Below are 24,642 nucleotides of genomic sequence, written 5' to 3'. Positions count from 1 at the left end.
ACCGAACTCACAGCTCCATCCCACCATCACCATGCATTGGGAACATCTCCGCATAAATAACAACACAAAACATATGAGAGATGTTTCCGATGTACGGCTGAGACGCGTTGTATGCGTAACGTTGGTGTGAGGAGCCAACTCCCAAAATGCATCCAAATGCCGTGATTTCAGGTTTTAGTCCAACGCGGATTACATCTCTCTGTCTCTTTCTCCCAAGTTGTACAGTTTTCAATCATTCAATGTAGATCGTGGTGCTTCTATTAACCAATCAGCAACCCATATTGTACTTTACTGATCTCGTGTAAACTTAATCTCTCCATCCATTAACCACTGGCCGCTTGATTAAGATCTTACGGTATAAAGTGTATTATGGTGTAACATAAAGAGCACATGACCTTTTTTTTCCTGAAAAGGATCTGTTTTACCTTGTCAAACAGTCAACACCAACCCCTCTTTTAATGAAAAAATATTAGTGATATTATCAGGTACTGCGATAATATAATAATAATTTACTACTATGACAATTATTTTAGGGTCCCACGACCCACGAGATAGATACTTGTGTTGAAGGCTATTTAACCAATAATAACGCACCACGTCATTATCAAGCATATACCTCCAACTACTTTTCGAATTTCCTACTTCACACACCCACCTCACAGCACGTTGCAGCCGCACATCGAGAACATCTCCCTCACTGCACTTGTTTTCATCAATGAGAGATATTCCTAATGTACGGCGGGCGTGAGGAGGATTCCGTGGGATGGATGTTTGGATTCCTAACTACTTCACTCTCATTCTCCTCAGACAGCCATCAATTGCAGCTGATTTGGAATTCAATTTGTCGCTTCATCGAATCCCAACCGTTAAATACTACGGGGTGTCGCTTCATCGAATCCTCAACTCCTTATCAGTACCTGTAAGGAAGTTAGCAAGAGGTGGGGTCTGTAACGGTGGGTTGTTTTAAATCCCCGCCAGCAATGCCCAAAAAAAGCAAACGAACGATAACACACTCCTATCGATGTTCTACTTCTTCCTGTTTTCTCATTCCGCTATCTGTTGACCGATCCTTCTTCCTTCTCTGTTCTCTTGCTTCAGCTTCAGAAGTTTATTTATTTATTTTTTTTTGAGCAATTAGATCGAACAGAAGAAGAGGAAAATGGGTTCGTTCAGTGGAGTGGATGAGTTCTTGAAGCATTGTGAGCAGTCGGGAGACGCGGCGTACGGTGCCTTCAAAGCTTTGCTGGAGAAGCTGGAAGATCCGACCACCAGAGCCGAAGCTCGGGTCTTCTTGGCGAGTCTGCAGAAGCGTTTCGATTCGAAGGAGGACTCAGATCGATGCCTCCAGAAATTCCATTTCCGTATCCACGATATCCATCTTGCCGACCACCAAGGTTCTCTCCTTCTCCTCATTTGCCTTTTTCCACCTCTGTTTTTGCGCGGACATCGTGTTTTTCCATTTGGATACGGGTTCCTTTAGTTGATGACTTATTCTTCATTTCCGCTACTTTTTTTTTTTTTCCTCTATTTGTGTATAAGTTTAGTAACTGCACAGTGGACCGACTCTTGATCAACCAGACATTTTTCGTTTTTCCTTTGTTTACTTTATCTGGTTTTGTTCTCATGTAGCCGACAATGTTTTTTTTTTTTGAGTTGAGTTGGGTTCGTTCTCTTATTCATTTTAGCTACAAAATTGAAGGCTCTTATTGGATCAGCCAGCGTTTCGTTAAAACGTTAGAGGCAGTTAAAGAAAAAAAGAACGAAACAGACAGAAATTATGTTGTTAGCTTCTGGAAGCAAGATCATCTCCGATATATTACTGTTTGTTGAGGCTGAAAGGGCACAGAATACACGAGTTGCACTCCCTTGCCACCTCAAAATGAAACAGAAAAGGAAAAAGGAAAATAGATAAAGAGGGAAGCGAGTTTGTTAGTTTTGTCCTCCCAAACTTCTTCCATGTGGAAACAAAATGTTTTAGAAGATATTATAATGAATTGAAAGACGACCACTTGATTACTGTCTCTTTAGAATCTGGTTCTCCTCTTACCTTGTGGATACAAGTCCTCGTTGTTAGCTCCACCCTGCAAAAACAAAATCTCCCAATTGTAACTGGGAATTGATGATATTAATCAACTGAAAGTAATCGAGGCACCAAATTTAACATATTATTGAAGCATCCTTTATCGTTGACCAGTATGAATCATAGGATGACCTTGGTCTTTTCACTTGATCACGCCCCAGTGTGATTTGGTTCCATTTAGGATATAGTGTCTATAATATTGGTTTAGTTGATGAAGTTTCAGTCAATATTGTCATCATGTCAGCGTTGCATTCAGTGTGCTGATACCCTTATCTCCCCAATTTCAGGCTATCAGAGGAGGAAGAAATTGACAATGATGGTGATCCCAAGCATTTTCATTCCAGAAGACTGGTCCTTCACTTTTTATGAAGGATTGAATCGGCATCCTAGTTCTATATTCAAGGACAAGATAGTTGCTGAACTTGGTTGTGGAAATGGATGGATATCCATTGCCCTTGCTGAAAAGTGGTCTCCGCTGAAGGTTTGTACTTTCTTTTTTCACCACTGTAATTTTCTGAGAGAAGCTGGAACTGCATCTTTGGTTCTTAACTCGTGCCTTGAGGTTGAGGACCTTTCATTCATGAACAAAAAAGGTTATTGTTGCTGGAGATGAATCTTTCAGTATTTTACCCTTATTTACAATTCTAAATATATACCTAAACTTTTGCAGTTTGTCATGAGTCCCATCGTTAAGAAGGGATGTATTATATTGTTATTTCCTGCTTTTTAGTAGTTTTCTAAGAATTGTCTGCACCACTGTTTTCAGATTTATGGCCTTGATATAAACCCAAGAGCAGTAAAAGTTTCATGGATAAATCTGTATTTAAATGCTCTGGATGAGAATGGGCAACCAATCTATGATGGAGAGAAGAAAACTTTACTAGACAGGGTGGAGTTTCATGAATCTGATCTGCTAGCTTATTGTAGAAATCACAACATACAATTGGAACGAATTGTTGGATGCATACCTCAGGTATTGTCAAATTATATATCTCCAAAAGATGTTTTGTTTTAAGTAACTAGTATATCCTTAATGCTATAAGTTTGTAGCTCAACTACTAAATGTCTGTAGGGATGCAGATTGATTGGACTAGAAATGGAAAATACCTAGATCCAAATTTTATCCACTAACATTCAGATTTTAATCAAATATTATCCATCAGATTCAGATATTACCTGTTCTTATGGAAGAATGATTAGGGTATTATATATTAGTGATAAAATAATCTAGAAATTATTTTATTGATAAGCAACTAGGAATTACTTTGTTATATTATATCATGAACAAAGTGACTTAAAAATAATTTCTACGATACTTGAATCTATAAATCTTTAATAAAGCTACAACATCGAAGCCAACTTTACTAATAAATATATGTTTAAATACTGTTGGCTTTGGGGTGGATGCATATTCAATCAAATTATACATGGATCAAATTATGAAAAATAGATATTATTTGCAGCCCTAATATCATGCACCAACACATGTATACATACATATGACTGATGCTTTGGTGTAATGGTAAAATCTTGGGCTTACATGCATGAGAATACCTGCTTGAGACTTAGATCATCCACTTTATGCAAAAGAAAAAAGAAATACCAAAGCTTATGTCTATGGCCTTTTCTATCCACCCTATTTGGCAGAAATAGAGTAGGTCATGTAGGGAAGTTCCCTACTTGGAACTTCCATAAATTTATTTCTTTCTTGAAAGGATATCTTTATTTTTATTTTCCTTCTTGTTTTCAGATACTCAACCCAAATCCAGAGGCTATGTCAAAAATGATCACAGAAAATGCAAGCGAGGAATTCTTATATTCGTTAAGTAACTATTGTGCCCTTCAGGTGAGAAAAGCTTATGGCCAAGTTCATATTTCTTTCATTGATATTAGTAACTTGTTGGCACTTTGCAAATTACTAAAGCCCAAATCCAAAAAGTAAACTCTTGTACTTGTCAGTCTGGAAGTTTTATTGATATCTTGTGTGGCTGGTACATGTAGTGAACTTTGTTGTGCACAAACTTTATAATGATATGTTTTGTGTTAGGTTCATAATGTGATCTTTCAGTATATACCCAAAGTCCCACTATTTGACCCAAGGGTCTGAATGATAATATTGTCAGGTTTAAGAAAACCCAGTATGTATTGTTTATTTTGTCCAGGGTTTTGTTGAGGATCAGTTTGGTTTAGGTCTCATTGCCCGAGCAGTTGAGGAAGGAATAGCTGTCATCAAGCCTACGGGAATTATGATCTTTAACATGGGAGGTCGTCCAGGACAAGGTGTATGCAAGCGCTTGTTTGAACGTCGTGGTTTCCGTGTAACAAAGCTTTGGCAAACTAAAGTTATCCAGGTTAGTTGTCTTAATTATCTTTGATTTGGTTACTGCTAAGAAAGGTAACACAGAGAAGAAGCTTATTTTATTTCCAATTGCATGACTGTCTGTCATTAGGCATCATGATCATAAATAAAGGTTGATATTTGGTTGTGTCCCTTGAGGGGTGAGCCTTGGCGCAGTGGTTGCGTTGTTGGTTGTTCCATTGCGACCTGGGTTCAAATCTTGGAAACGTCCTCTTTGTAAGTGCAGGGGTAAGGCTGCGTACATCTATCCCTCCCCAGACCCCGCATTGGTGGGAGCCTTGTGTACTGGGCTGCCCTTTATTTTTTCTTTATTTTATTTGGTTGTGTCCCTTCTGAATCTGCATAAATTTATTTGCTTTCTTTTTAACAGCCTATTTTGTAGGGTGATAGTTGGTTTGTATATTCTTGCTGTTGCAGGCTGCTGATACAGATATATCAGCCTTGGTTGAAATTGAAAAGAACAGCCGCCATCGCTTTGAGTTCTTCATGGGCCTAGTTGGGGATCAGCCTATTTGTGCTCGAACAGCCTGGGCCTATGGGAAATCTGGTGGTAGTATCTCACATGCATTATCGGTTTACAGTTGTCAACTTCGTCAACCAAATCAGGCATGCATTTAAGCTGATTTACACCTTAACATATGGCACCTAATTGTGCAGGAATTCAAGTGACTGACTAAAGAAATCAATTGACAGGTCAAGATAATTTTTGATTTTCTTAAAAATGGCTTCCAAGAAATCAGCAATTCTTTGGATTTATCATTCGGCGATGATTCTGTTGCTGATGAGAAGATACCATTCCTAGCTTGTCTAGCCAGTATTTTGAAAGAGAAGTCATTTTTCCCATATGAGCCACCGGCTGGAAGCACTGGATTTCGTAATCTTATTGCAAACTTTATGAGAATATATCATCATATTCCACTTAATAATGATGTAAATAAACCTTCTCTCTTTTTTTTCTTCTGTTTTATGTATGTTCTTTATTTTATTTTTTGTTTTGATAAGTAAATATAAACAATTTCATTAAAAGGAAAAGGCATGACTTATGTTCTTTATCTGTGCTGTGTTTGTTTTTTCTTGTTTGCATGTGCATATTTAGTAGGTCTAAGTGACTGTTGTATTTGATTTTCTATTAATGTAGTGGTTGTTGCAGCTTGTAACAACTTTCTGTTTATAGTTCTAGATGCTTTTATGGCTTCTGGTCTTTTTTTTTTCTGATTTAACTGTAAAACTTCTACTGTAAACCCGCAGAGAAAAATAATAACAGGAAGAAGATGCAAGAAGACAGATTTAATGCGGTTTGGCTTGGCAGCCTACATCTATTGGGAACTGCAAAATATTCTACCTTCAAAAAATGAAAAACATAATGAAACTATCCTACCAACACAAGATGCAAAGAGACAATAGATATGAGGGAAATGCTTGACTAAAATTGAAACATGTTATCTCAGTGGCTTCAGCAGTTCGAACCAGAGGAAGAGGAAGAAGAAGAAGAAGAAGAAGAAGAAGAAGAAGAAGAAGAAGAAGAAGAAGAAGAAAGGAACAGTCAAATTTGATAGCCTAAACCCTATCAGTTGACCCTAATATGAATTAGCCTCTAATTAGTTGTACAAAGACTAAACTGCCCCCCACTTAAGTATGGGACAAGAAGTCTCTATTAAAACTGCCACATAAGCATATAACTTAATAGAAATAAAATGACTAATCTACCCTTATTCGACTAGGTCTAACACTTCCCCTCAAGCTGGAGAATATATGTTATATAATCCCAGCTTGTTACATATATAGTTCACTCTCCCTGAGCTTAAGCCTTTTGTAAACAAATCTTCCCATTGATCACCTGAGCCCACATGTTCTGTGCTTATCTCTCCAATAAGGACCTTCTCCCTCACGAAGTGGCAATCAATCTCTATGTTCTTTGTTCTCTCATGAAAAACAGGGTTAGATGAGATGTGGAGTGCAACTTGATTGTCATAGTACAATTTCATAGGTCTATCCATGGAGAACCCGATTTCTTGTAGGAGATTCCGCAGCCATACTAATTCACATGTAGTGTGTGCCATGGTTCTGTATTCGGCTTCAACACTGCTCTTTGCCACAACCGTCTGCTTCTTACTCTTCCATGTCACATGATTTCCTCCAAGAAATGTGCAGTAACTTGTAGTAGATCTTCTATCGGATACAGAGCCTGCCCAATCTGCATCTGTATACCCAATTACCTCAAGTCTTCCTCCCGGTTTGTACAATAAACCACGGCTTAGATCTCCCTTCAGGTACCTTATAATTCTAAGAACAGTATCCCAGTGAGGTATCTGAGGGTTTTGCATGAATTGGCTCACCACATTGACTGCAAATGAGATGTTTGGTTTCGTGATAGTCAAATAGTTTAGCTTCCCCACTAACTGTCTATACCTTCTAGGATCATCAAATATTTCCCCTGTATCACTGCTCAACTTAGCATTTGGCTCCATGGGAGTTTCAACCGGTTTTGCACCTAAAAGTCTTGTTTCATCCAGTAGATCAAGAACATATTTTCTTTGGCACAGATTTACACCTTGTTTTGATCTAGCAACTTCTATACCCAAGAAATACTTCAATGTCCCAAGGTCTTTTGTTTGAAAATGGCTTTGTAGAAAGACCTTTAGTTTATCGATCCCCAATTTGTCACTACCAGTTATGATAATATCATCCACATAGACCACTAATAAAATCTTTCTAGCTTCTGAATCATAGCTAAACACCGAGTGGTCAACCTGGCATTGTTTCATTCCAAAATTCTTCACCACTTCACTAAACTTCCCAAAGCAAGCACGAGGAGATTGTTTCAACCCATAAATTGCTTATTTCAATCTGCACACTTTACCATCAGTAGAAATCACTAATTGCAGATTTAGTCGAGTTTCTTGTGAAAGGAAAGAGGGGGAGGATGAAGATTTCAGCAGTAGAGAAGAAAGGAGAAGAAGAAAAGAGTAGGAAGTCAATCAGGATTGTAAAAATTAACCCTAGCTGCCTACCTCTCATTATATTTATACTTAACTTAAAGGATGAGATATAAGGATGCCCTTGGTAGGGCGGCTACTAATATAGCTGAATAGTCACAACTTAAAAAAAAAAACATAAACTAATGGGCCTAAAGCCCAACAACTTCCTAACTAAATAAAAAACAACTTGGACCAACTCAACATTCCCCCTCAAGTTGGGAGTAAATGTCACACATTCTCAACTTGCGTAGATCATGCTCTAGCTTGTTCTTTGCAACACCTTTTGTGAGAACATCAGCGAGCTGCAGATTAGAAGCAATGTATGGAAGACAAACTTCTCCAGAAGTTACCCTTTCTCTTATAAAATGTCTATCCACTTCAATGTGCTTAGTTCGGTGTTGCTGGACTAGGTTATGGGCAATGTTAATTGCTGCCTGGTTATCATAGTATAGCATCATAGGTTCTTCTACCTATACACCAATTTCTTCTAACAAGGAATAGATCCAGAGAAGTTCTGAAACTCCATGTGCCATGGCCTGTATTCAACTTTAGCACTTGATCTTGCCACCACTGTTTGTTTCTTACTCTTCCATGAGACAAGGTTACCCCCAACAAGGGTGCACACTCCTGAAGTTGATCTCCTGTCATCAAGGCATCCTGCCCAATCTGCATCTGTATAAGCCTCTAGTTTCAACTGTCCATGATCAGTAAACAATATGCCTTTGCCCGGGTGTCCCTTCAGATAAGCAAGAATCCTATCAACTGCCTCCCAATGTTGGACTTGTGGAGCGTGCATGTATTGACTTACTACACTTATTGCATAGGAAATGTCTGGTCTTGTCATACACAAGTATAGCAGCCGACCCACAAGTCTCTGATATCTCTCAATGCCCTTTACTAGTTCACCTTCTGATGCATTGATTTTATGGTTCTGATCAATAGGGGTGCTGATTACGTTTGTTCCAAGCTTCCCTATCTCTTGAAGAAGATCCAAGACATACTTCCTTTGAGAGATAAAAATTCCATGTTTTGATTTTGCAACTTCAATGCCTAAGAAGTATTTCAGTTCTCCAAGATCCTTAATTTCAAATTCTTTATGTAGGTTCCTTTTCAGACCATCAATCTCACTCAGATCATTCCCGGTGACAACAATATCATCCACATAAACAATTAGGACTGACACCAAAGATCCCCTTCGCTTCACAAACAAGGTGTGATCAGATTGAGTCTGAGTGTAGCCAAAAGCAATCAAGGCTTTTCTGAATTTGTCAAACCATGCTCTGGGAGATTGTTTCAAGCCATAAAGTGACTTCTTAAGTCTGCATACCTTTCCCTTTTCAGTATCATTGTAAAAGCCAGCTGGAAGATCCATATACACTTATTCTTGTAGATCCCCATTTAGGAAAGCATTCTTCACATCAAGTTGAAACAAGGGCCAAGAATATGAGGCAACAAGAGAAAGAAGTATCCGAACAGAGGTCATCTTTGCAACTGGTGCAAAGGTCTCTAAGTAATCAATGCCATAGGTCTATGTGTACCCTTTTGCAACAAGTCTTGCCTTGTACCTTTCTATACTTCCATCTGCCTTATATTTTATTGTGTAAACCCATCTGCATCCAATTGTCTCCTTGCCTTTTGGTAGATCCACAATGTCCCATGTCTGATTCTTAATCAAATCTGCCATCTCTTCGTGCATAGCTGTCTTCCACTCAGGTTTGGAGAGAGCCTCACTAACACCCTTGGGTATTGACACTGAATCAAGAGAGGAAAGAAAAGCACGGTAGGAAGGAGAAAGTCCACTGTAGGATAAGTACTATGAAATACAATGAGTAGTACACTTTCTCTTCCCTTTTCTGAGAGCAATAGGGAGATCAAGGTTATCTATAATAGTGTTAGTAGAATCAATGGGAATTGAAACAGTAGCGGGACCAAGAGGAATACCTGAATCCATGTCAGCCGAATCTGGAGTCTCCAAGGAATCGACAGGAAGTGATGTGAGTTATGCTGTAGTGGAATCAACCTCCTTGTGAAGTCTCTGTCGTAAGTAATGCTGAGAAGCAAAACACAAAGGAGGTGGCAAGGTAGGTGACACAAGGTGGTGGTCAAGCACAGGAGTAAACACAGGGGCTGGAACTGGGAGTGGAATAGACTGTTGACTCACTTCCCCAAAGCACTCCCCCTGAGAAAGATTCTTTGGGAAGAAGTATGTGGATTCAAAAAAGGTGACATCCATGGTAACATACTAGCTCCCAGAGACTGGATCATAGCTACGGTACCCTTTCTGATTCTCTGCATATCCAAGGAAGACACACTTCTTTGCTTTGGGATCAAGCTTCGAGCGGTGAGGACCAAGGATATGTGCAAAGCAGACACACCCAAACACCTTGAGAGGAATACGAAACATCTCCCCCTGAGGAAAAAAGAGATTGAATGGGGTGCTGAATCCAAGTAATACGAGAGGGCACCCTGTTAATCAGGTATGCTGCTGTGAGAACTGCATCACCCCAAAACCGAACTGGAACTGTAGATGTGATCATCATGCTTCTTGCAATCTCAAGAATGTGTCTGTTCTTCCTTTCTACAACACCATTCTATTGTGGATTGTAGGGGTAACTGCTCTGATGGACAACACCATATTCTAACAGATATGAGGCAAGGTGTCTTTCAAAATATTCTCTGGCATTGTCGGATTTGAACACCTTTATTCTTGTTCCAAACTGTGTTTGTACCATCTGATGAAATTGCCTCACCAAGGATGGTACTTCATCGTGGGATCTCATTAGGTAAATCCAAGAGTATCGTGGGAAATCATCCACAAATAAGAGAAAATATCGATAGCCTCCCGTAGAAGGAACATGGTAAGGGCCCCACACATCCGAATGAATAACATCAAAAGAAGAACATCTTTTATTACTAGGTTTAAATGAATGTCTACAATGCTTTCCAAGTTGACAACCTTCACACTCTAGACTTGACAAACTAACAGACTCAAAAAGTTTTGGAAACAAAAAACTCAAAGAAGAAAAAGGTAAGTGGCCCAAACGATTATGCCAAAGCATAATTTGACCCACAGACCCTAACTCACTATCCCTGCTGACATGATGACTCTGATGAGGAGGAAGTACATCCAGGAGGTAGATTCCATTCACTTCACAACCACTCCCAATCGTCCTATTTGAATCCAGATCCTGCAAAATACAATGACCAGGAGAAAAACTTACTGAGCAGTTCAGGTTCTTAGTCAAACTACTAACAAATAACAAATTAGTGCTGAATCTGGGAATATGAAGGACAGAGGGTAGAGAAATAGAATCACTAATCTTGACAGATCCCTTCCCAGCAATAGGAACATGGGATCCATCAGTTGTGAAGACCCTATCTCTGCCAGAATAGAGTTGGTAAGTTGAAAAAATAGTAGAACTCTGGGTCATGTGCTCTGAGACTCCAAAATCTATAATCCAAGGAGGTCCCTCCTTACCTGAAGTAGAAACATAATTTGCAGTGACGTGTGAACTACCTGTGTGAGCAAAGGAAGTAGAGTGGACTCCACCAGTGCCACCTGTACCTTGCTGTCCGCTTGCGGTTGAACTGGAACTGGCTGTATCCCACTGGTTCAGAAGTAGCCCATACCTCTCAAGTTCGGCCCTTACTGCAGCAGTTGCAACAGACTCCAGAGCAGTTGTAGTAGGAGGGGCCAGAATGTCACCAGTAACTGCCATGTGTGCATTTCCCTTCTTATTTTTCAATCTAGTCAGCACAAGATGTGGGTGAAGCTTCCAGCAAGTATCTCTTGTGTGTTTAGGCTTCTTACCGTAGTCACAGATCAAATCTCTTTTATCTTCCTTCTTGATTTCATTGCCACCCCGATCTCCACTTTGTTTAGGTTTCACAGCACTTACCATGGCAGACTGATCAGGAATAAGATTTTTCATCATCACATCTCTCCTCTAGTCAGCACAAGATGTGGGTGAAGCTTCCAACAAGTATCTCTTGTGTGTTTAGGCTTCTTACCGTAGTCACAGATCAAATCTCTTTTATCTTCCTTCTTGATTTCATTGCCACCCCAATCTCCACTTTGTTTAGGTTTCACAGCACTTACCATGGCAGACTGATCAGGAATAAGATTTTTCATCATCACATCTCTCCTGCACTCCTCCCCTGACAGAAAGGCATATGCCTGGGAGAGAGTAACACTGTCCTTGGAAAGAAGGTGTTGTGCAATATCATACTTAGGATTAAGGCCAACAAGAAATTCAAACACCCTATACTTCTCTAGATGTTTCTGATAGGTAGCTGCATCCTTAGTGGTTTCCCAAGCAAATGTCTCTAAATTGTCAATCTCCTGCCACAGGGTTTTAAGGGCTGAAAAATAGGTTGCAACAGGTCTATTTCCCTGCTTTGTAGAAATAATCTGATTTCTCAACTGATAAGCCCTAGCAACATTCTCCCTCTGTGAATAGGTTTCTATAACCCCATCCCTTATTTCCTTAGCTGTATTTGCCCATAAAAAATTTTTACTTATATGGGGCAACGTGGAATTACACAACCAAGTCATCACCATATAATTCTCCTGTACCCACCGGGAGTTGCTAGTTTCAGGTTTCACCTCTTCACCTGTGATATACCCTAATTTCCCACGAGCACCAATGGCCATCTTTGCAGATTGTGACCATTCTAAGTAATTTGTACCATCCAACCTAACTATAGTAATGGTCCCAGCCCCGAAAGGGTCTCCAACACCTCCTCCCACTGGTTTCATTTCACTCCCGGTCTTATTTTCAACTCCGTGGCCCTCCATGCTTCTCAAAAAATGTAAAGAAAATAACTGAAATTTGCAACAAGATCAAATAAAACACTTTTTGGAACCAACAACACCTTTCCGGTGTCCTAGACTTTCTTCCCACAAAAGATTCCTTTTTTGTGGGACTGGAGAAGAGAGAGAAGGGGCAGCCGCTCTCTCTAGAAGCCTCCAAATCAGGCAGGACTTGAATCGCCCCTTACAAAAAACTCCAAGGAACCCTAAAAAATTAGGGCGCTACTTCCTAGGTCAAAATTGAAGAGTCCAATAGAAACAAAACTCTTCCCCTTTCTCTAGTTTTTCTTGATTTTGATGAGAAACCCTAGACCAGCTACAGGGCACACAGATCCACCAAAAAAATCCAAAAATTGGGCTTACCTGAGAGCTTCGATCCACCTCTTAAATCACCATGCAGTTGGCCAATCTAGGGCTGCATGAGAGAACAACTTCAAGGAACCTTTGGCCCGCTCTGATACCAAGTAGAAATCCCTAATTGCAGATTTAGTCGAATTTCTTGTGAAAGGAAAGAGGGGGAAGATGAAGATTTCAGCAGTAGAGAAGAAAGGAGAAGAAGAAAAGAGTAGGAAGTCAATCAGGATTGTAAAAATTAGCCCTAGCCGCCTACCTCTCATTATATTTATACTTAACTTAAAGGATGAGATATTACAAGGATGCCCTAGTAGGGCGGCTACTAATATAGCTGAACAGTCACAACTTAAAAAAAAAAACATAAACTAATGGGCCTAAAGTCCAACAACTTTCTAACTAAATAAAAAACAACTCGGACCAACTCAACACCATCCTCCCCTTGGGCAACAAACCCAAGTGGTTGCTCCATATATACCTCCTCCATAAGGTCACCATGAAGGAAGGCATTTTTAATGTCAAGTTGAAACAAGGGTCAATCATACATAACTGCCAGGGAAATTAAGACACGAACAGAGCCAATCTTAGCCACTAGAGAGAAGGTTTCCATATAGTCCATCCCATACAATTGTGAATTACCTTTAGCAACAAGTCTGGCCTTTAGACGCTCCACACTACCATCCGGCAAGTATTTAACAGTATACACCGATTTACAACCCACAACATGTTTACCGGGAGGAAGAGTAGTAAGCTCCCACGTTTGAGTATGCTGAAGGGTGGAGAGTTCCTCCTCCATTGCCTGCCGCCACCCAAGTGAGCTAAGAGCCTCTTGGACATTCTTAGGTATAGAAATAGATGACAACAGTGAAACAAATTGGCGATGTGAAGCGGAAAGGCGAGAGACTGAAACAAAATTGGAAATGGGATGGAGGGTACAACTACGTTTACTGAAGGTTCTGGGACAAGAGCAACAACAAGATCCATAGACAAGGTAGAATTTGGAGGAGGAGCCGGTGTCTGTCGATGAGTATACATGTGTCGGATCGGTGGTCGTTCAGTAGGGATCTACACTGGAGGAGGTGAAGGGTCAACCCCAACTAAAACAACTGGAACGGGATCACGGACTGGAAGAGGAAGAGGAAGCAAAGGTGGAGACACTGATGCTTTAGGTCCCGAGAAGAAGGGGATAGACTCAAAAAAGGTGACATCGGGGCAGGCATAGCACTTCCGAGTAATGGGATTGTAACACTTATACCCTTTTTGAGTCCGAGAGTAGCCAAGAAAGACACACTAAATAGAGCGTGCATCCAGCTTGTCTATCCCAGGACTCAAGATTGTGAACAAAGCACACACAGCCAAAGATGCGGGGTGTTAATGGCAAGGGAGACAAGGTGGGGAACAAAATAGGAAAGGGAGATCGACCATGAATAATGAAGGAGGGCACCTGATTAATAAGGAAACACGCAGTAAGTACAACATCACTCCAAAGTCGTTTAGGAACACTCATATGATGAAGAATAGACTGAGTAGTTTCAAGGAGATGATAGTTCTTTCGTTCAACCACCCCATTTTGTTGAGGAGTGGATGCACATGAAGTTTGATAAATGATGCCATGCTGTTCTAAATACTGTTGAAAGGAAATAAGAAAGTATTTACGACCGCTATCTGAACGATGAACTTTGATTGGAACACCAAATTGTGTACGTATTTCAGCATGGAATTTTTGAAAAATGGAAAATAATTCAATCCTATCTTTCATTAAATAAATCCATGTCATCCTTGAACAGTCATCAATAAAAGTGACAAAATACTTGTAACCATTATAAGACACTATTTTAATCGGACCCCAAACATCTGAATAAACCAAAGCAAAGGGACTCAACATACGATTATCAACTCTAGGTCTGAAGGGAACCCGACGATGTTTCCCATACTGACACGACTCACATTGTAAAGATAACAAATGACTCAAAGAGGGAACCGATATCTTGAGTGCCTTGAGAGATGGATGTCCCAGTCGACAATGCCACTATAGAGGAGTGAGTGAAGTTTGAAGTGCAACTGACGATCCGCCACCGTCAAGGTAATACAATCCACCAGCCTCATGCTCCCCACCAATCTTCTTTCCCGTCTTGGTTAATTTACTAAGAGATATAAGATTGAATGGAAACTTAGGGACATATAGAACAAATGATAAAGAAAGAGAAGCCGTGTCAACATTACCAACACCACAGATTGGAGAAGAGGAACCATTGGCAAGGGTAACAGTTTGAGATGTGGAAGTTTCAGAGAGAGAACACAACTGGAGTCCTGGTCATGTGATCAGAGGCTTAGAGTCAATAATCCAGGGAGAGGGTTTGGATGCCAGACAAGTTATACTTGAGTGGGCAAGGGTGGCTGTAGTATGCTGTGAAGTAGCTTAGAGGAACCTCTCATACTCATCGCGCGGTACACTCACCATCTCCTTCCCGGAAACAGATGTAGATGTGGAAGGTGTTAGATTTGCCTATTGGTTATCACTGACATCAATCCCACCAGCTACTGCATGATTAGCCCATGTAGAAGGAGGGCCATGGAGATCATAACAGAAATTCACCGAATGTCCGTCCCTGCCACAATGGGTACACTTCCTTGTAGAGTTACTTTTTTCCTTTACCACGGCCTCCTCTTGAGTCATGACCACCACCACGGCCAAATACGGAACCACCACAACCTCCTCGGGAGGCACATTCTCCCCCTCTAGTACCACGCCCACCTCATCTGGCTATCACAAATGCTGATCTGTCAGATTGTGTGGGATTCTCTGTAGATCCCAAAGAAATCCTACGAAGCCATGCAAAAACTTCCTCAAATGTAGGAAGAGTAGAGCCTCCCAATATTTGGGCCCTAATTGGTTTATATTCTGATTTCAACCCCACTAAGAACCCAGTGACATCTAGTTGTTCCCTCTGTTGTTGTTGAACCTTAACATCTGGAGTGAGGGGATGATAGACATTGAGTTCATTTCTAAGGTTCTTCATACTGGCACAGTACTCTTCTAGGGTTTTATTCCCTTGCTGCAGATCAAAATACTCCTGATAGAGCTGATATACCCTTGTAGTATTATCCTGCCCAGAATAAAGCTTCTTGGCATGTTTCCATATGTCCTTAGTTGTATCTAAGAACATAAAGTTGGCACTTATTTTGGGTTCCATACTATTGCATAACCATGTCATGATTTGGGCATCTTCCTGTTCCCAGTCATCAAACCCTAGCGAGTTAGCTGATGGTTTATCTTCCTTCACGTGTTTCACTTTCCTCTTTGCCTTGAGGAAAACTTCCACTGACTTGGCCCATGGCAGATAATTCTCACCATTAAGTTTAATGGAGGTCATTTGCACATCCAAATAATCGGAGGGGATCATTACACTCGGTTTCTGATCATTAGAATCATCTCCTGTTGCTGCCATTATGTCTCCCCCACTGCTATCTCTAATGCTGAACTCTTAGTCACCAACCAAATACTATAGCAGCCAAGACAACACTACAGCAGTCTCTATACTCAGGTGATAGGTTCACAACAAGTCACAATCAGTCACCACTGTGCACAAACTACCATTCAGATTAAGAACAAAAGGTAAACCAACATTCAAACAACACCAACAAGGCAGAAAATTGATGTAGGCAATGTGGCCATTCCTTCCAGCAAAAAAAAAAAAAAACTTTTGTTCTTGCTCACACCACTACTGATTACACATAACCATAAATCACCACTACAGTAATTCAGCAATTTACTAACCACATACAAGCCCTCTTGAGGCTGCTCAATAAAGGGTGAGCATCAAAAGTATCACCACACAATCATCTCTGTCCCACATGGTACAGGTCTGTCTGACCCTTTTAAAGGTCACTACCAGTCCAAAGACATCAACTACAACTAGTACACCCTTACACCATTCGGTCACTGTAAACACAGCCTGTTCTTGGGCCTTTTGCGGGTTAAGAACCAAGGCTACAAATAACCTAGTTCTTTAAGTTCTGATCAGTCCGAGCAGATTTTTGAGGGTTTTCCAACCCAGAAAGACCAACAACACAAAAAAAAAAAGGATAATCAACCTTGATGGAGAGCTTCGGTTGACCATCCACTTATTTCTGGAGTTATTCTCTTGAAAGGCAATCAAGTTCTGAGCAGAGAAAGAGAGGTCGATGTGTTCTCAGACCTAGGTCGAGTCTGTGTTCTCCATTTGCAGTAAGCATCAAAAGTGTCACCACACAATCATATCTGTCCCACATGGTACAGGTCTGTCTGACCCTTTTAAAGGTCACTACCAGTCCAAAGACATCAACTACAACCACTACACCCTTACACCATTCGGTCACTGTAAACACAGCCTGCTCTTGGGCCTTTTGCGGGTTAAGAACCAAGGCTAAAAATAACCTAGTTCTTTAAGTTCTGATCAGTCCGAGCAGATTTTTGAGGGTTTTCCAACCCAGAAACACCAACAACATAAAAAAAAGGATAATCAACCTTGATGGAGAGCTTCAGTCGACCATCCACTTATTTCTGGAGTTATTCTCTTGAAAGGCAATCAAGTTCTGAGCGAGAAAGAGAGGCTGAAGTGTTCTCAGACCTAGGTCGAGTCTGTGTTCTCCATTTGCAGTCCAGAGAAGAAAAAAAGTCACGAACAGAAAGGAGCAGCAGTCACGAGCAGAGATTTAAAGAGCAACGTCCTGCTCTGATACCATGTTATCTCAGTGGCTTCAGCAGTTCGAACTAGAGGAAGAAGAAGAAGAAGAAGAAGAAAAGGAACAGACGAATCTGATAGCCTAAACCCTATCAGTCGACCCTAATATGAATTAGCCTCTAATTAGTTGTACAAAGACTAAACTTCCCCCCACTTAAGTATGGGACAGGAAGTCTCTATTAAAACTGCCACATAAGCACATAACTTAACAGAAATAAAATGACTAATCTACCCTTATTCGGCTAGCTCTAACAAAACACATTCAACAACCTATACCACTCAAAACACACATTTCAACCTAAATTGAGAAACCTTAGATGTCATACTCCATGAATTAACTGAAATGACCCAAATACTATAAGACTGATTATTTTGACCAAATAACGTACCCAGATCCATAAGCCAAAACCAAACCATATCTTGTTCCAACTGCATGAACCAGGTGGTAATCCTTCTGGTATGTGGGAAATGGTGGCTGGAGGATAGGGGAAAGAGTTGAAGGATTGTAGTTGATGAGCTGTTGAAGAGCGGGTTGTGGATTTAGAATCGTTTGATATCGATGGAGGTGTTGCTGCCCATTTGTAATGATTAGTTCACTTTAATCAAATTCATTTTCTTGAGGAAATTTTAATTTGAGGGATTCCAATAGATGACATATTGACAGTGATATACCATCTATCCTTGGATTTGTTGATATGCTAAACTATAGGTTGGGGGTACAACTGGGTCAAGATGCTGATCTTAGGAGGAGAATGACCTTATGTTGCAGTTAGTTATGTTGTTTTGCAGGTAGTCTCTAATGAGACTGTCTAAATTAGTGCTGCGGTCTTCTGAGCTGATTGGTTCAAGATTTGTATGTGGTCAAAGCTACCATCACTTTCAAGGCAGGACTAAAGGGTGGTATAAGGGTATGCCTCTGTTTAAATTTTGTGCAGTGTACAATTCAAATAATTTGATACTTCATTTATTGATCTGCTTTTGTTCTAAAACATGTAGTGACTTTTCTCCTTCCACAAACTCCAACAGACTGAAGGGAGGACTTTATTTTTTGGCATTGAGACTGAAGAAAGGACTAGGTTCCAAAATATATGCTCTCTTGGGCTGAAACCCTTGCTATCCCTCATGAGAGAAGGGGTATGTTCAATAGGTGAGAGACAAATTCCAACTCTAAACTGCCTACTATTAAATAATAGAAAGGCGTTTGATGGTCTTTCAGATAGACTCTGGAAGGCTCAGCCAAGCCCAGATTCAAGTTTGTCTTTTCTCAACAAGGTAGCAGGTGTAGGCATCATGTTACATTGACCATCCTTTGAAATAGTGTGACAGTTGCCTTTTTAGATAATTTGAGGATATAATATGAGGTCCTAAATTTGCTATTCATGAGGAGTTGCATGGATAGGGAAGAGGAACGATGACACTGATTGAGTTTACAGGGTATGGTGTGGTACTGGAAAGATGAAGTCCAATTTTTTGCTCCATGGTTATAATTCAGGTAATGTGTTGAAAGTATACTACAAGTAGGAGGTTGGTTGGTGTAGTTATGATGGTGAATACCAAATACAATTGGTAAAATCATTGGAATCCTATCTGGAAGGTGAAGAGTTTGCAGAGTCTATTTTAGGCAGCTGGAAGAGAGAGATAGAGAGATCTTATCAGCTAAAGAGTTCTGCTTAGTTACTGAGAATCTGATGGTTGTTAAAGAATGTGAAATCAGCTCCTAAAGAGAAGATGGATTTATTAAGGCGGAAGGTGGTTGATGGTAAACCTTAAAGATAGAAAGGAGGGTAGCGTACACTGTAAACCAGATGAAGAATGATGTTTTGTAGAGTTGTTTTTTGATCAATAACAGAATTTCATTTAATAAATAATAAGTGGTTTACACAAGAGATGTCAGAGGGGACGTAACCTTTCTTAACTCTCCTCACCAAAGAAAACAAAATACAGATCACTATTGTGCCCAAAAGTTTTGATTCCTTCCCACCCCTTGTTTTGCTAGAACATCAGCAAAAGCATTTGCAGTTCTTTTAACCCAACAAACCTTCACCTCCATATCCTGAGTTAGCCACTTGCTTTTTTTCTTTTCACCGCTGAATATCCAAACCACTTCCCTCCTTTTGCAACCAATCCATTACCAGCTTTGAATCACCTTCTATAATCATATTTTTCACATTCATATCCTTTTGACTTTTGCACTCCCTCCATCACAGCCAGAATCTCAGATCTTAATGAGTCATCTACACCAATTGGACCAGAAAATAGTCCAATAACTTTGCTTTCCCTATTCCTGAACACCCCACCAATACCAGAAGGGCCTGGGTTCCCTGCACGACTTCCATCAGAATTTAGTTTAATAAAATCATTACCTAGTGGAGACCATAAAGGCCTCATTTCAACCTGATGTGATTCACTTCATAATATCAACCAAAGAAAAATCAGCAAATAGCTCCAAAGTTTTCACCCAATGAATCACTCTAATCAGGAGGGTATCAATGATTGTCTCTTTGCTTCTTTCCTTCTCTGAAAATATTCTGGAGTTTCATTCTTCCCACGTAGTCCAACACATTGCAGTGCTTGTACATCTGCACTACACTCTCCCTCTTTTCATAGGCCATCTAAAGAAGGTAGAGTAAACAGGCTTTGCACATTAGATGGGGGAATCGACCTACAACCAAATGGAGAGAAAAACTATTCCCAAACAGTTCTAACAAATAGACAGGAGATTAATAAGTGAAAGCAATTTTCTCCATTAGCCTTACAAAGAGTACAACAATTCGGAGATAACCACCACTTAGGTCTTTTTAATTGGAGTAGATAGCAAGTATTAACTCTTTCCAGGAAGGTCTCCCAACAAAATCCTCCAATCCTTGGAGGAATAGGTTTACACCAAACCTCCTTAATAGGAAGGACAACCCAAACTATTTAAAAGTTTGTTTAAAGCCTCGAAGAACAAGGCACAAGAGAAGGCACTAGAAGTGGATAAAGTCCAATTATGACTATCAGAGCAAGAAGGATCCACAAAAACCCCTTCAAGGACTTGAAGCAATTCCAAGACATCATTTAACTCTGAGTCCCTAACACCCCTTCGCAAACCCAGATCCCAATCAAAGCCACTTCTTGAGCTTGAGGGTACAAGAATGGTAGACACAAACTCATCTTTGTATCTTGAGAGGGTAAATACAAAAGGAAATTTATCTTTCAGAGAAAGGTTCCCCACTGTTGGAAAACGTGGGGTTACTGGTGCAGATCTATATTTGGTAGTTGTGTAAAAATAGAATTGTATATATTCCTAGGATTGTGGAAGGATTGATTTAGAAAGTTTTTCTTTCTATTTCTTTCTTTCTATTCTTGTACTTTCTATTTTCTTTTCTTTCTATTTTTTTTCTACTTTCTATTTTCTTTTCTTTCTATTTTTTTCTTCTTTCTATTTATTGCAGCAGCTTACTATATAAATATGTCGATTGGCAATAGAATGAAATACATCAGTATTCTACCATTCCAAAACATGGTATCAGAGCTCTAGGTTTGTCAACCTTGAGATTTTTTTCGGCCTTCATTGCCAGTTTTTCGTGTCTTTCTCTTCTGGCCTTCAGTGTTGATCTGTAACCAGAAGTGTTCCTTTATTCTCCTTTATTCCGACTAGTTCTTCCCTCATTTTTTCTCCTTTCCTGCTGGCCTTATTTTTCCTCCATTAACAATGTCTGACATGACTGCAACAAGTGCTCCCGTCCAAACCGTTGAAGGAGCAACAAATTCTCATCCTCACACTGGTGATTTGTAGAATATTCAGATAACATATAGATTGAATGGCCAGAACTACTTGAAGTGGTCACAACTAGTGCGTACCTATTTGAAGGGAAAAGGAAAAATTAGTCACCTGCTTGGAACAGGGCCAAAGTTGGGCGAGCCAAATTTTGATGCTTGGGACGAAGATAACTCCATGATTATGTCATGGTTGTGGAGTTCAATGACACCCGAGATCAATGATACTTGTATGTTTCTTACCTCTGCAAAGGCTATTTGGGATGCTGTCTGACAAACCTATTCCAAAGCCCATGACGCTGCTCGTGTCTATGAGGTCAAAGTGAAGACAGTGGCGGCCAAACAAGGGAGCAGAAGTGTTACAGAGTATGCAAATCTGCTGCAAAATTTATGGCATGAGCTTGATCATTATCGGGTTCTTGAGACAAAGTGCCCTGATGATGCTGTGATCTTGAAGAATTTAATTGAAAGAGATAGGGTGTGATTTTTTGGTTAGACTGAATGCTGAATTTGATCAGGTCTGAATACAAATTCTTGGCAAAGAAGAAGTGCCTCTGTTGAGCAGAAAAGAAGAAGAAGAAGAAGAAGAAGAAGAAGAAGAAGAAGAAGAAGAAGAAGAAGAGAGAAGAGGCTGCAGACTTAAGACCTCAAAAGAACTGCTTCATGCGAGTGAAGCATTTGTATTTATACTATACTGGTCATACAACACAAAAGGACTACAAAATTACAAAAATACCCCTGCGGGCACTAAACCTGCATACAATAATACACCTGTCAACACTCCCCCTCAAGATGGAGCATAGATATCAATCATGCCCAACTTGTCACAGAGATCTTGGTGTCTGAAATGATTTAGCCCTTTTGTAAAGATGTCTGCTAGTTGGTCTTCAGAGCTGATGTATGGAGTGCATACTTCGCCTGTGATGATTTTCTCTCTGATAAAGTGCTTGTCAACTTCAATGTGCTTTGTTCTATCATGTAGTACCGGGTTGGCAGCGATACTTATAGCTGCCTTGTTGTCATAGAGAAGAGTCATGGGTTTGTCAATTGGAAAACCCAACTCTCCCAATAGATTCTTTATCCACATTACCATCGGCTACTCCGTGTGCCATTGCACGGTACTCAGCTTCAGCACTGGATCTAGCTACCACGGTTTGCTTCTTACTCCTCCAAGTAACAAGGTTCCCTCCAACAAAGGTGCAGTAACCACTAGTAGACCTTTTGTCACTTTGAGATCCAGCCCAATCCGCATCTGTGTAAATTTCAACTCTCAAATGTCCATGTTTCTGGAATAGTAAGCCAGCACCCGATAACTTCTTAAGATACCGTAGTATTCTCTCCGCTGCTTCAAGATGAGTGGACCTAGGTGCATGCATGAATTGGCTGAGGACACCAACAACATATGCTATGTCTGGACGAGTCATAGAGAGGTACAACAATCTTCCTACAAGCCTCTGAAATTTCTTCACATCCTTAAGAGGTTCACCTTGGCTGTCACTTAACTTATGGTTGGGGTCAATGGAAGAGTCAGCTGGTTTAACCCCAATCTTTCCAGTGTCCTTAAGCAAGTCTAGGACATATTTCCTTTGGGAGATGAAGATACCCTTTTTTGATCGGGCAACCTCAATTCCAAGGAAGTATTTGGCGGGTCCTAGATCTTTCACTTCGAACTGAGTGGCAAGGAAGCCCTTCAAACTTTGAATTTCATCATCCCAGTCACCAGTAACAATTATGTCATCCACATATACTATTAGGGCAGCCATTTTACCTTCTACCCTTTTTACAAACAGTGTGTGATCTGACTGACATTGCTTGTATCCCCTCTGCTGAACCGCAGTATGAAATCTGCTAAACCAAGCTCTTGGTGATTGCTTCAGCCCATATAAAGACTTCTTTAACTTACACACTTTCTGTTCACTTCCTTGAGCCAAAAAACCGGGGGGTTGAACCATATAAACTTCCTTTTCAAGGTCACCATTCAAGAAGGCATTCTTGATGTCGAGCTGATGTAGATCCCAATTCAGATTTGCAGCAAGAGAGAAAAGTACTCTAATAGAGTTCATTTTGGCAATAGGGGCAAAAGTTTCTGCATAATCAACTCCATATACTTGAGTAAAACCCTTTGCCACTAAACGAGCTTTATACCTTTGCACAGTTCCATCAGCCCCATGCTTAACAGTGAACACCCATTTACATCCAACTGGAACCTTACCCTTAGGGAGATCAACAAGTTCCCACGTGTCATTCTTATGAAGAGCATCAATTTCTTCCTTCATAGCATTTGTCCATTCTGGTACTGAGAGAGCTTCTGCCACATTCTTGGGAATAGGGATACTGTCAATGGAGGTAAGGAAGGCACGAAATGAAGGTGAGATGTTCTCATAGGAGACAAAGTTGGAAATGGGGTGTTTAGTGGTGCACAACCTAACACCTTTCCTGTGAGCAATAGGAAGGTCAAGATCATTAGCAACAGGGAGGTCAGGACTATCATGGGGAGTCAAGTTACCTGAGAGAGTATGATCTTCCCCCGAGGAGTTTGATGGCACTTGAGGTACAACTTCTGAATTCTCCACATCTCTTGAACTTGGTTGGCCTTTATGACGACGAGAAAAGACACGGAAAGGTGGAGGATCAGGAAGAGAAGGTGGAGAAGAAGAAGGATTAGGAAGAGGAGGAAGTTGAATCAATTTCTCCTCATGCCTACACTCCCCCTAAGGAGAAACAGGAAAGAAGGGCTCATCTTCAAAGAAGGTAACATCCATGGAGACATAGAATCTCCGAGAAACAAGATCAAAGCAACGATACCCTTTCTGAGAGAATGAGTAGCCAAGAAATATGCACGGGATAGCACGAGAGTCCAACTTCCCCCGGGTGGGAGAAAGGTTTTGGACAAAGCACCGACAACCAAAAACACGAGGAGGTATAGAAAGAAGAAGGGCGTTAAGAAAGAGAAGCTGATGTGGGGCTTTGTACTCTAACCAACGAGAGGGCATTCGATTAATGAGGTATGTAGAACAAAGGACAGCCTCAAGCCAAAAACGTTTGGGAACATTCATGTGGAGTAGTAAACCACGTGCCACTTCAAGGAGGTGTCGGTTCTTCCATTCAGCCACACCATTTTGTTGTGGCGTATGGGCACAAGAGCTCCAATGAAGAGAGTCATGTGAAGCAAAGAACTCCGTGAGGTCACTATGAAAAAACTCTTTTGCATTGTCTGACTGAAATATTTGAATCTCGGTCTGAAATTGGGTGAAGACCATCCGCTGAAAATCTTGGATAATTTTTGGTACTTCCTCACGGGTTCGCATTGGATATACCCAAGTATATCTGGAATAATCGTCAATGAAGGTAATGAAGTACTTGTAGCCACTCTCAAAAGGTAAAGTAACAGGGCTCCACACATCAGAATGCACAATGTGAAAAGGAAACTCAAATTTACTATTTCTTTGAGGAAATTGAGTTCTACAATGCTTGCTTAACTGACACGTTTGACAAGAAAAATTAGAAACAGACATTGACTTACACAGTTCTGGAAAAGCCAATTTCAAGGTCTCAAAAGACAAATGATCCAGACGACA

General features: G+C 40.5%; 1 protein-coding gene across 1 annotated transcript in view; it reads left to right on the top strand.

Annotated features, from left to right (window-relative positions):
* The first annotated feature begins 993 nt into the window (after window positions 1–993).
* Window positions 994–24,642, top strand: part of MMT (methionine S-methyltransferase) — a 108,494-nt gene continuing 84,845 nt past the window's right edge. Inside the window, exons 1-7 of the mRNA XM_010253998.3 lie at window positions 994–1,394; window positions 2,368–2,561; window positions 2,847–3,053; window positions 3,831–3,926; window positions 4,243–4,431; window positions 4,857–5,045; window positions 5,133–5,369. Of these exons, the coding sequence (XP_010252300.1) occupies window positions 1,160–1,394; window positions 2,368–2,561; window positions 2,847–3,053; window positions 3,831–3,926; window positions 4,243–4,431; window positions 4,857–5,045; window positions 5,133–5,369 (1,347 nt within the window). The 5' untranslated portion in view covers window positions 994–1,159. The remainder of the gene's footprint in view (window positions 1,395–2,367; window positions 2,562–2,846; window positions 3,054–3,830; window positions 3,927–4,242; window positions 4,432–4,856; window positions 5,046–5,132; window positions 5,370–24,642) is intronic.

This window comes from Nelumbo nucifera, chromosome 5, assembly GCF_055504915.1.
Source record: "Nelumbo nucifera cultivar China Antique chromosome 5, China Antique-T2T, whole genome shotgun sequence".
Classification (NCBI taxonomy): Eukaryota; Viridiplantae; Streptophyta; class Magnoliopsida; order Proteales; family Nelumbonaceae; genus Nelumbo; species Nelumbo nucifera.
This window is presented reverse-complemented; position numbering and strand designations above follow the sequence as displayed.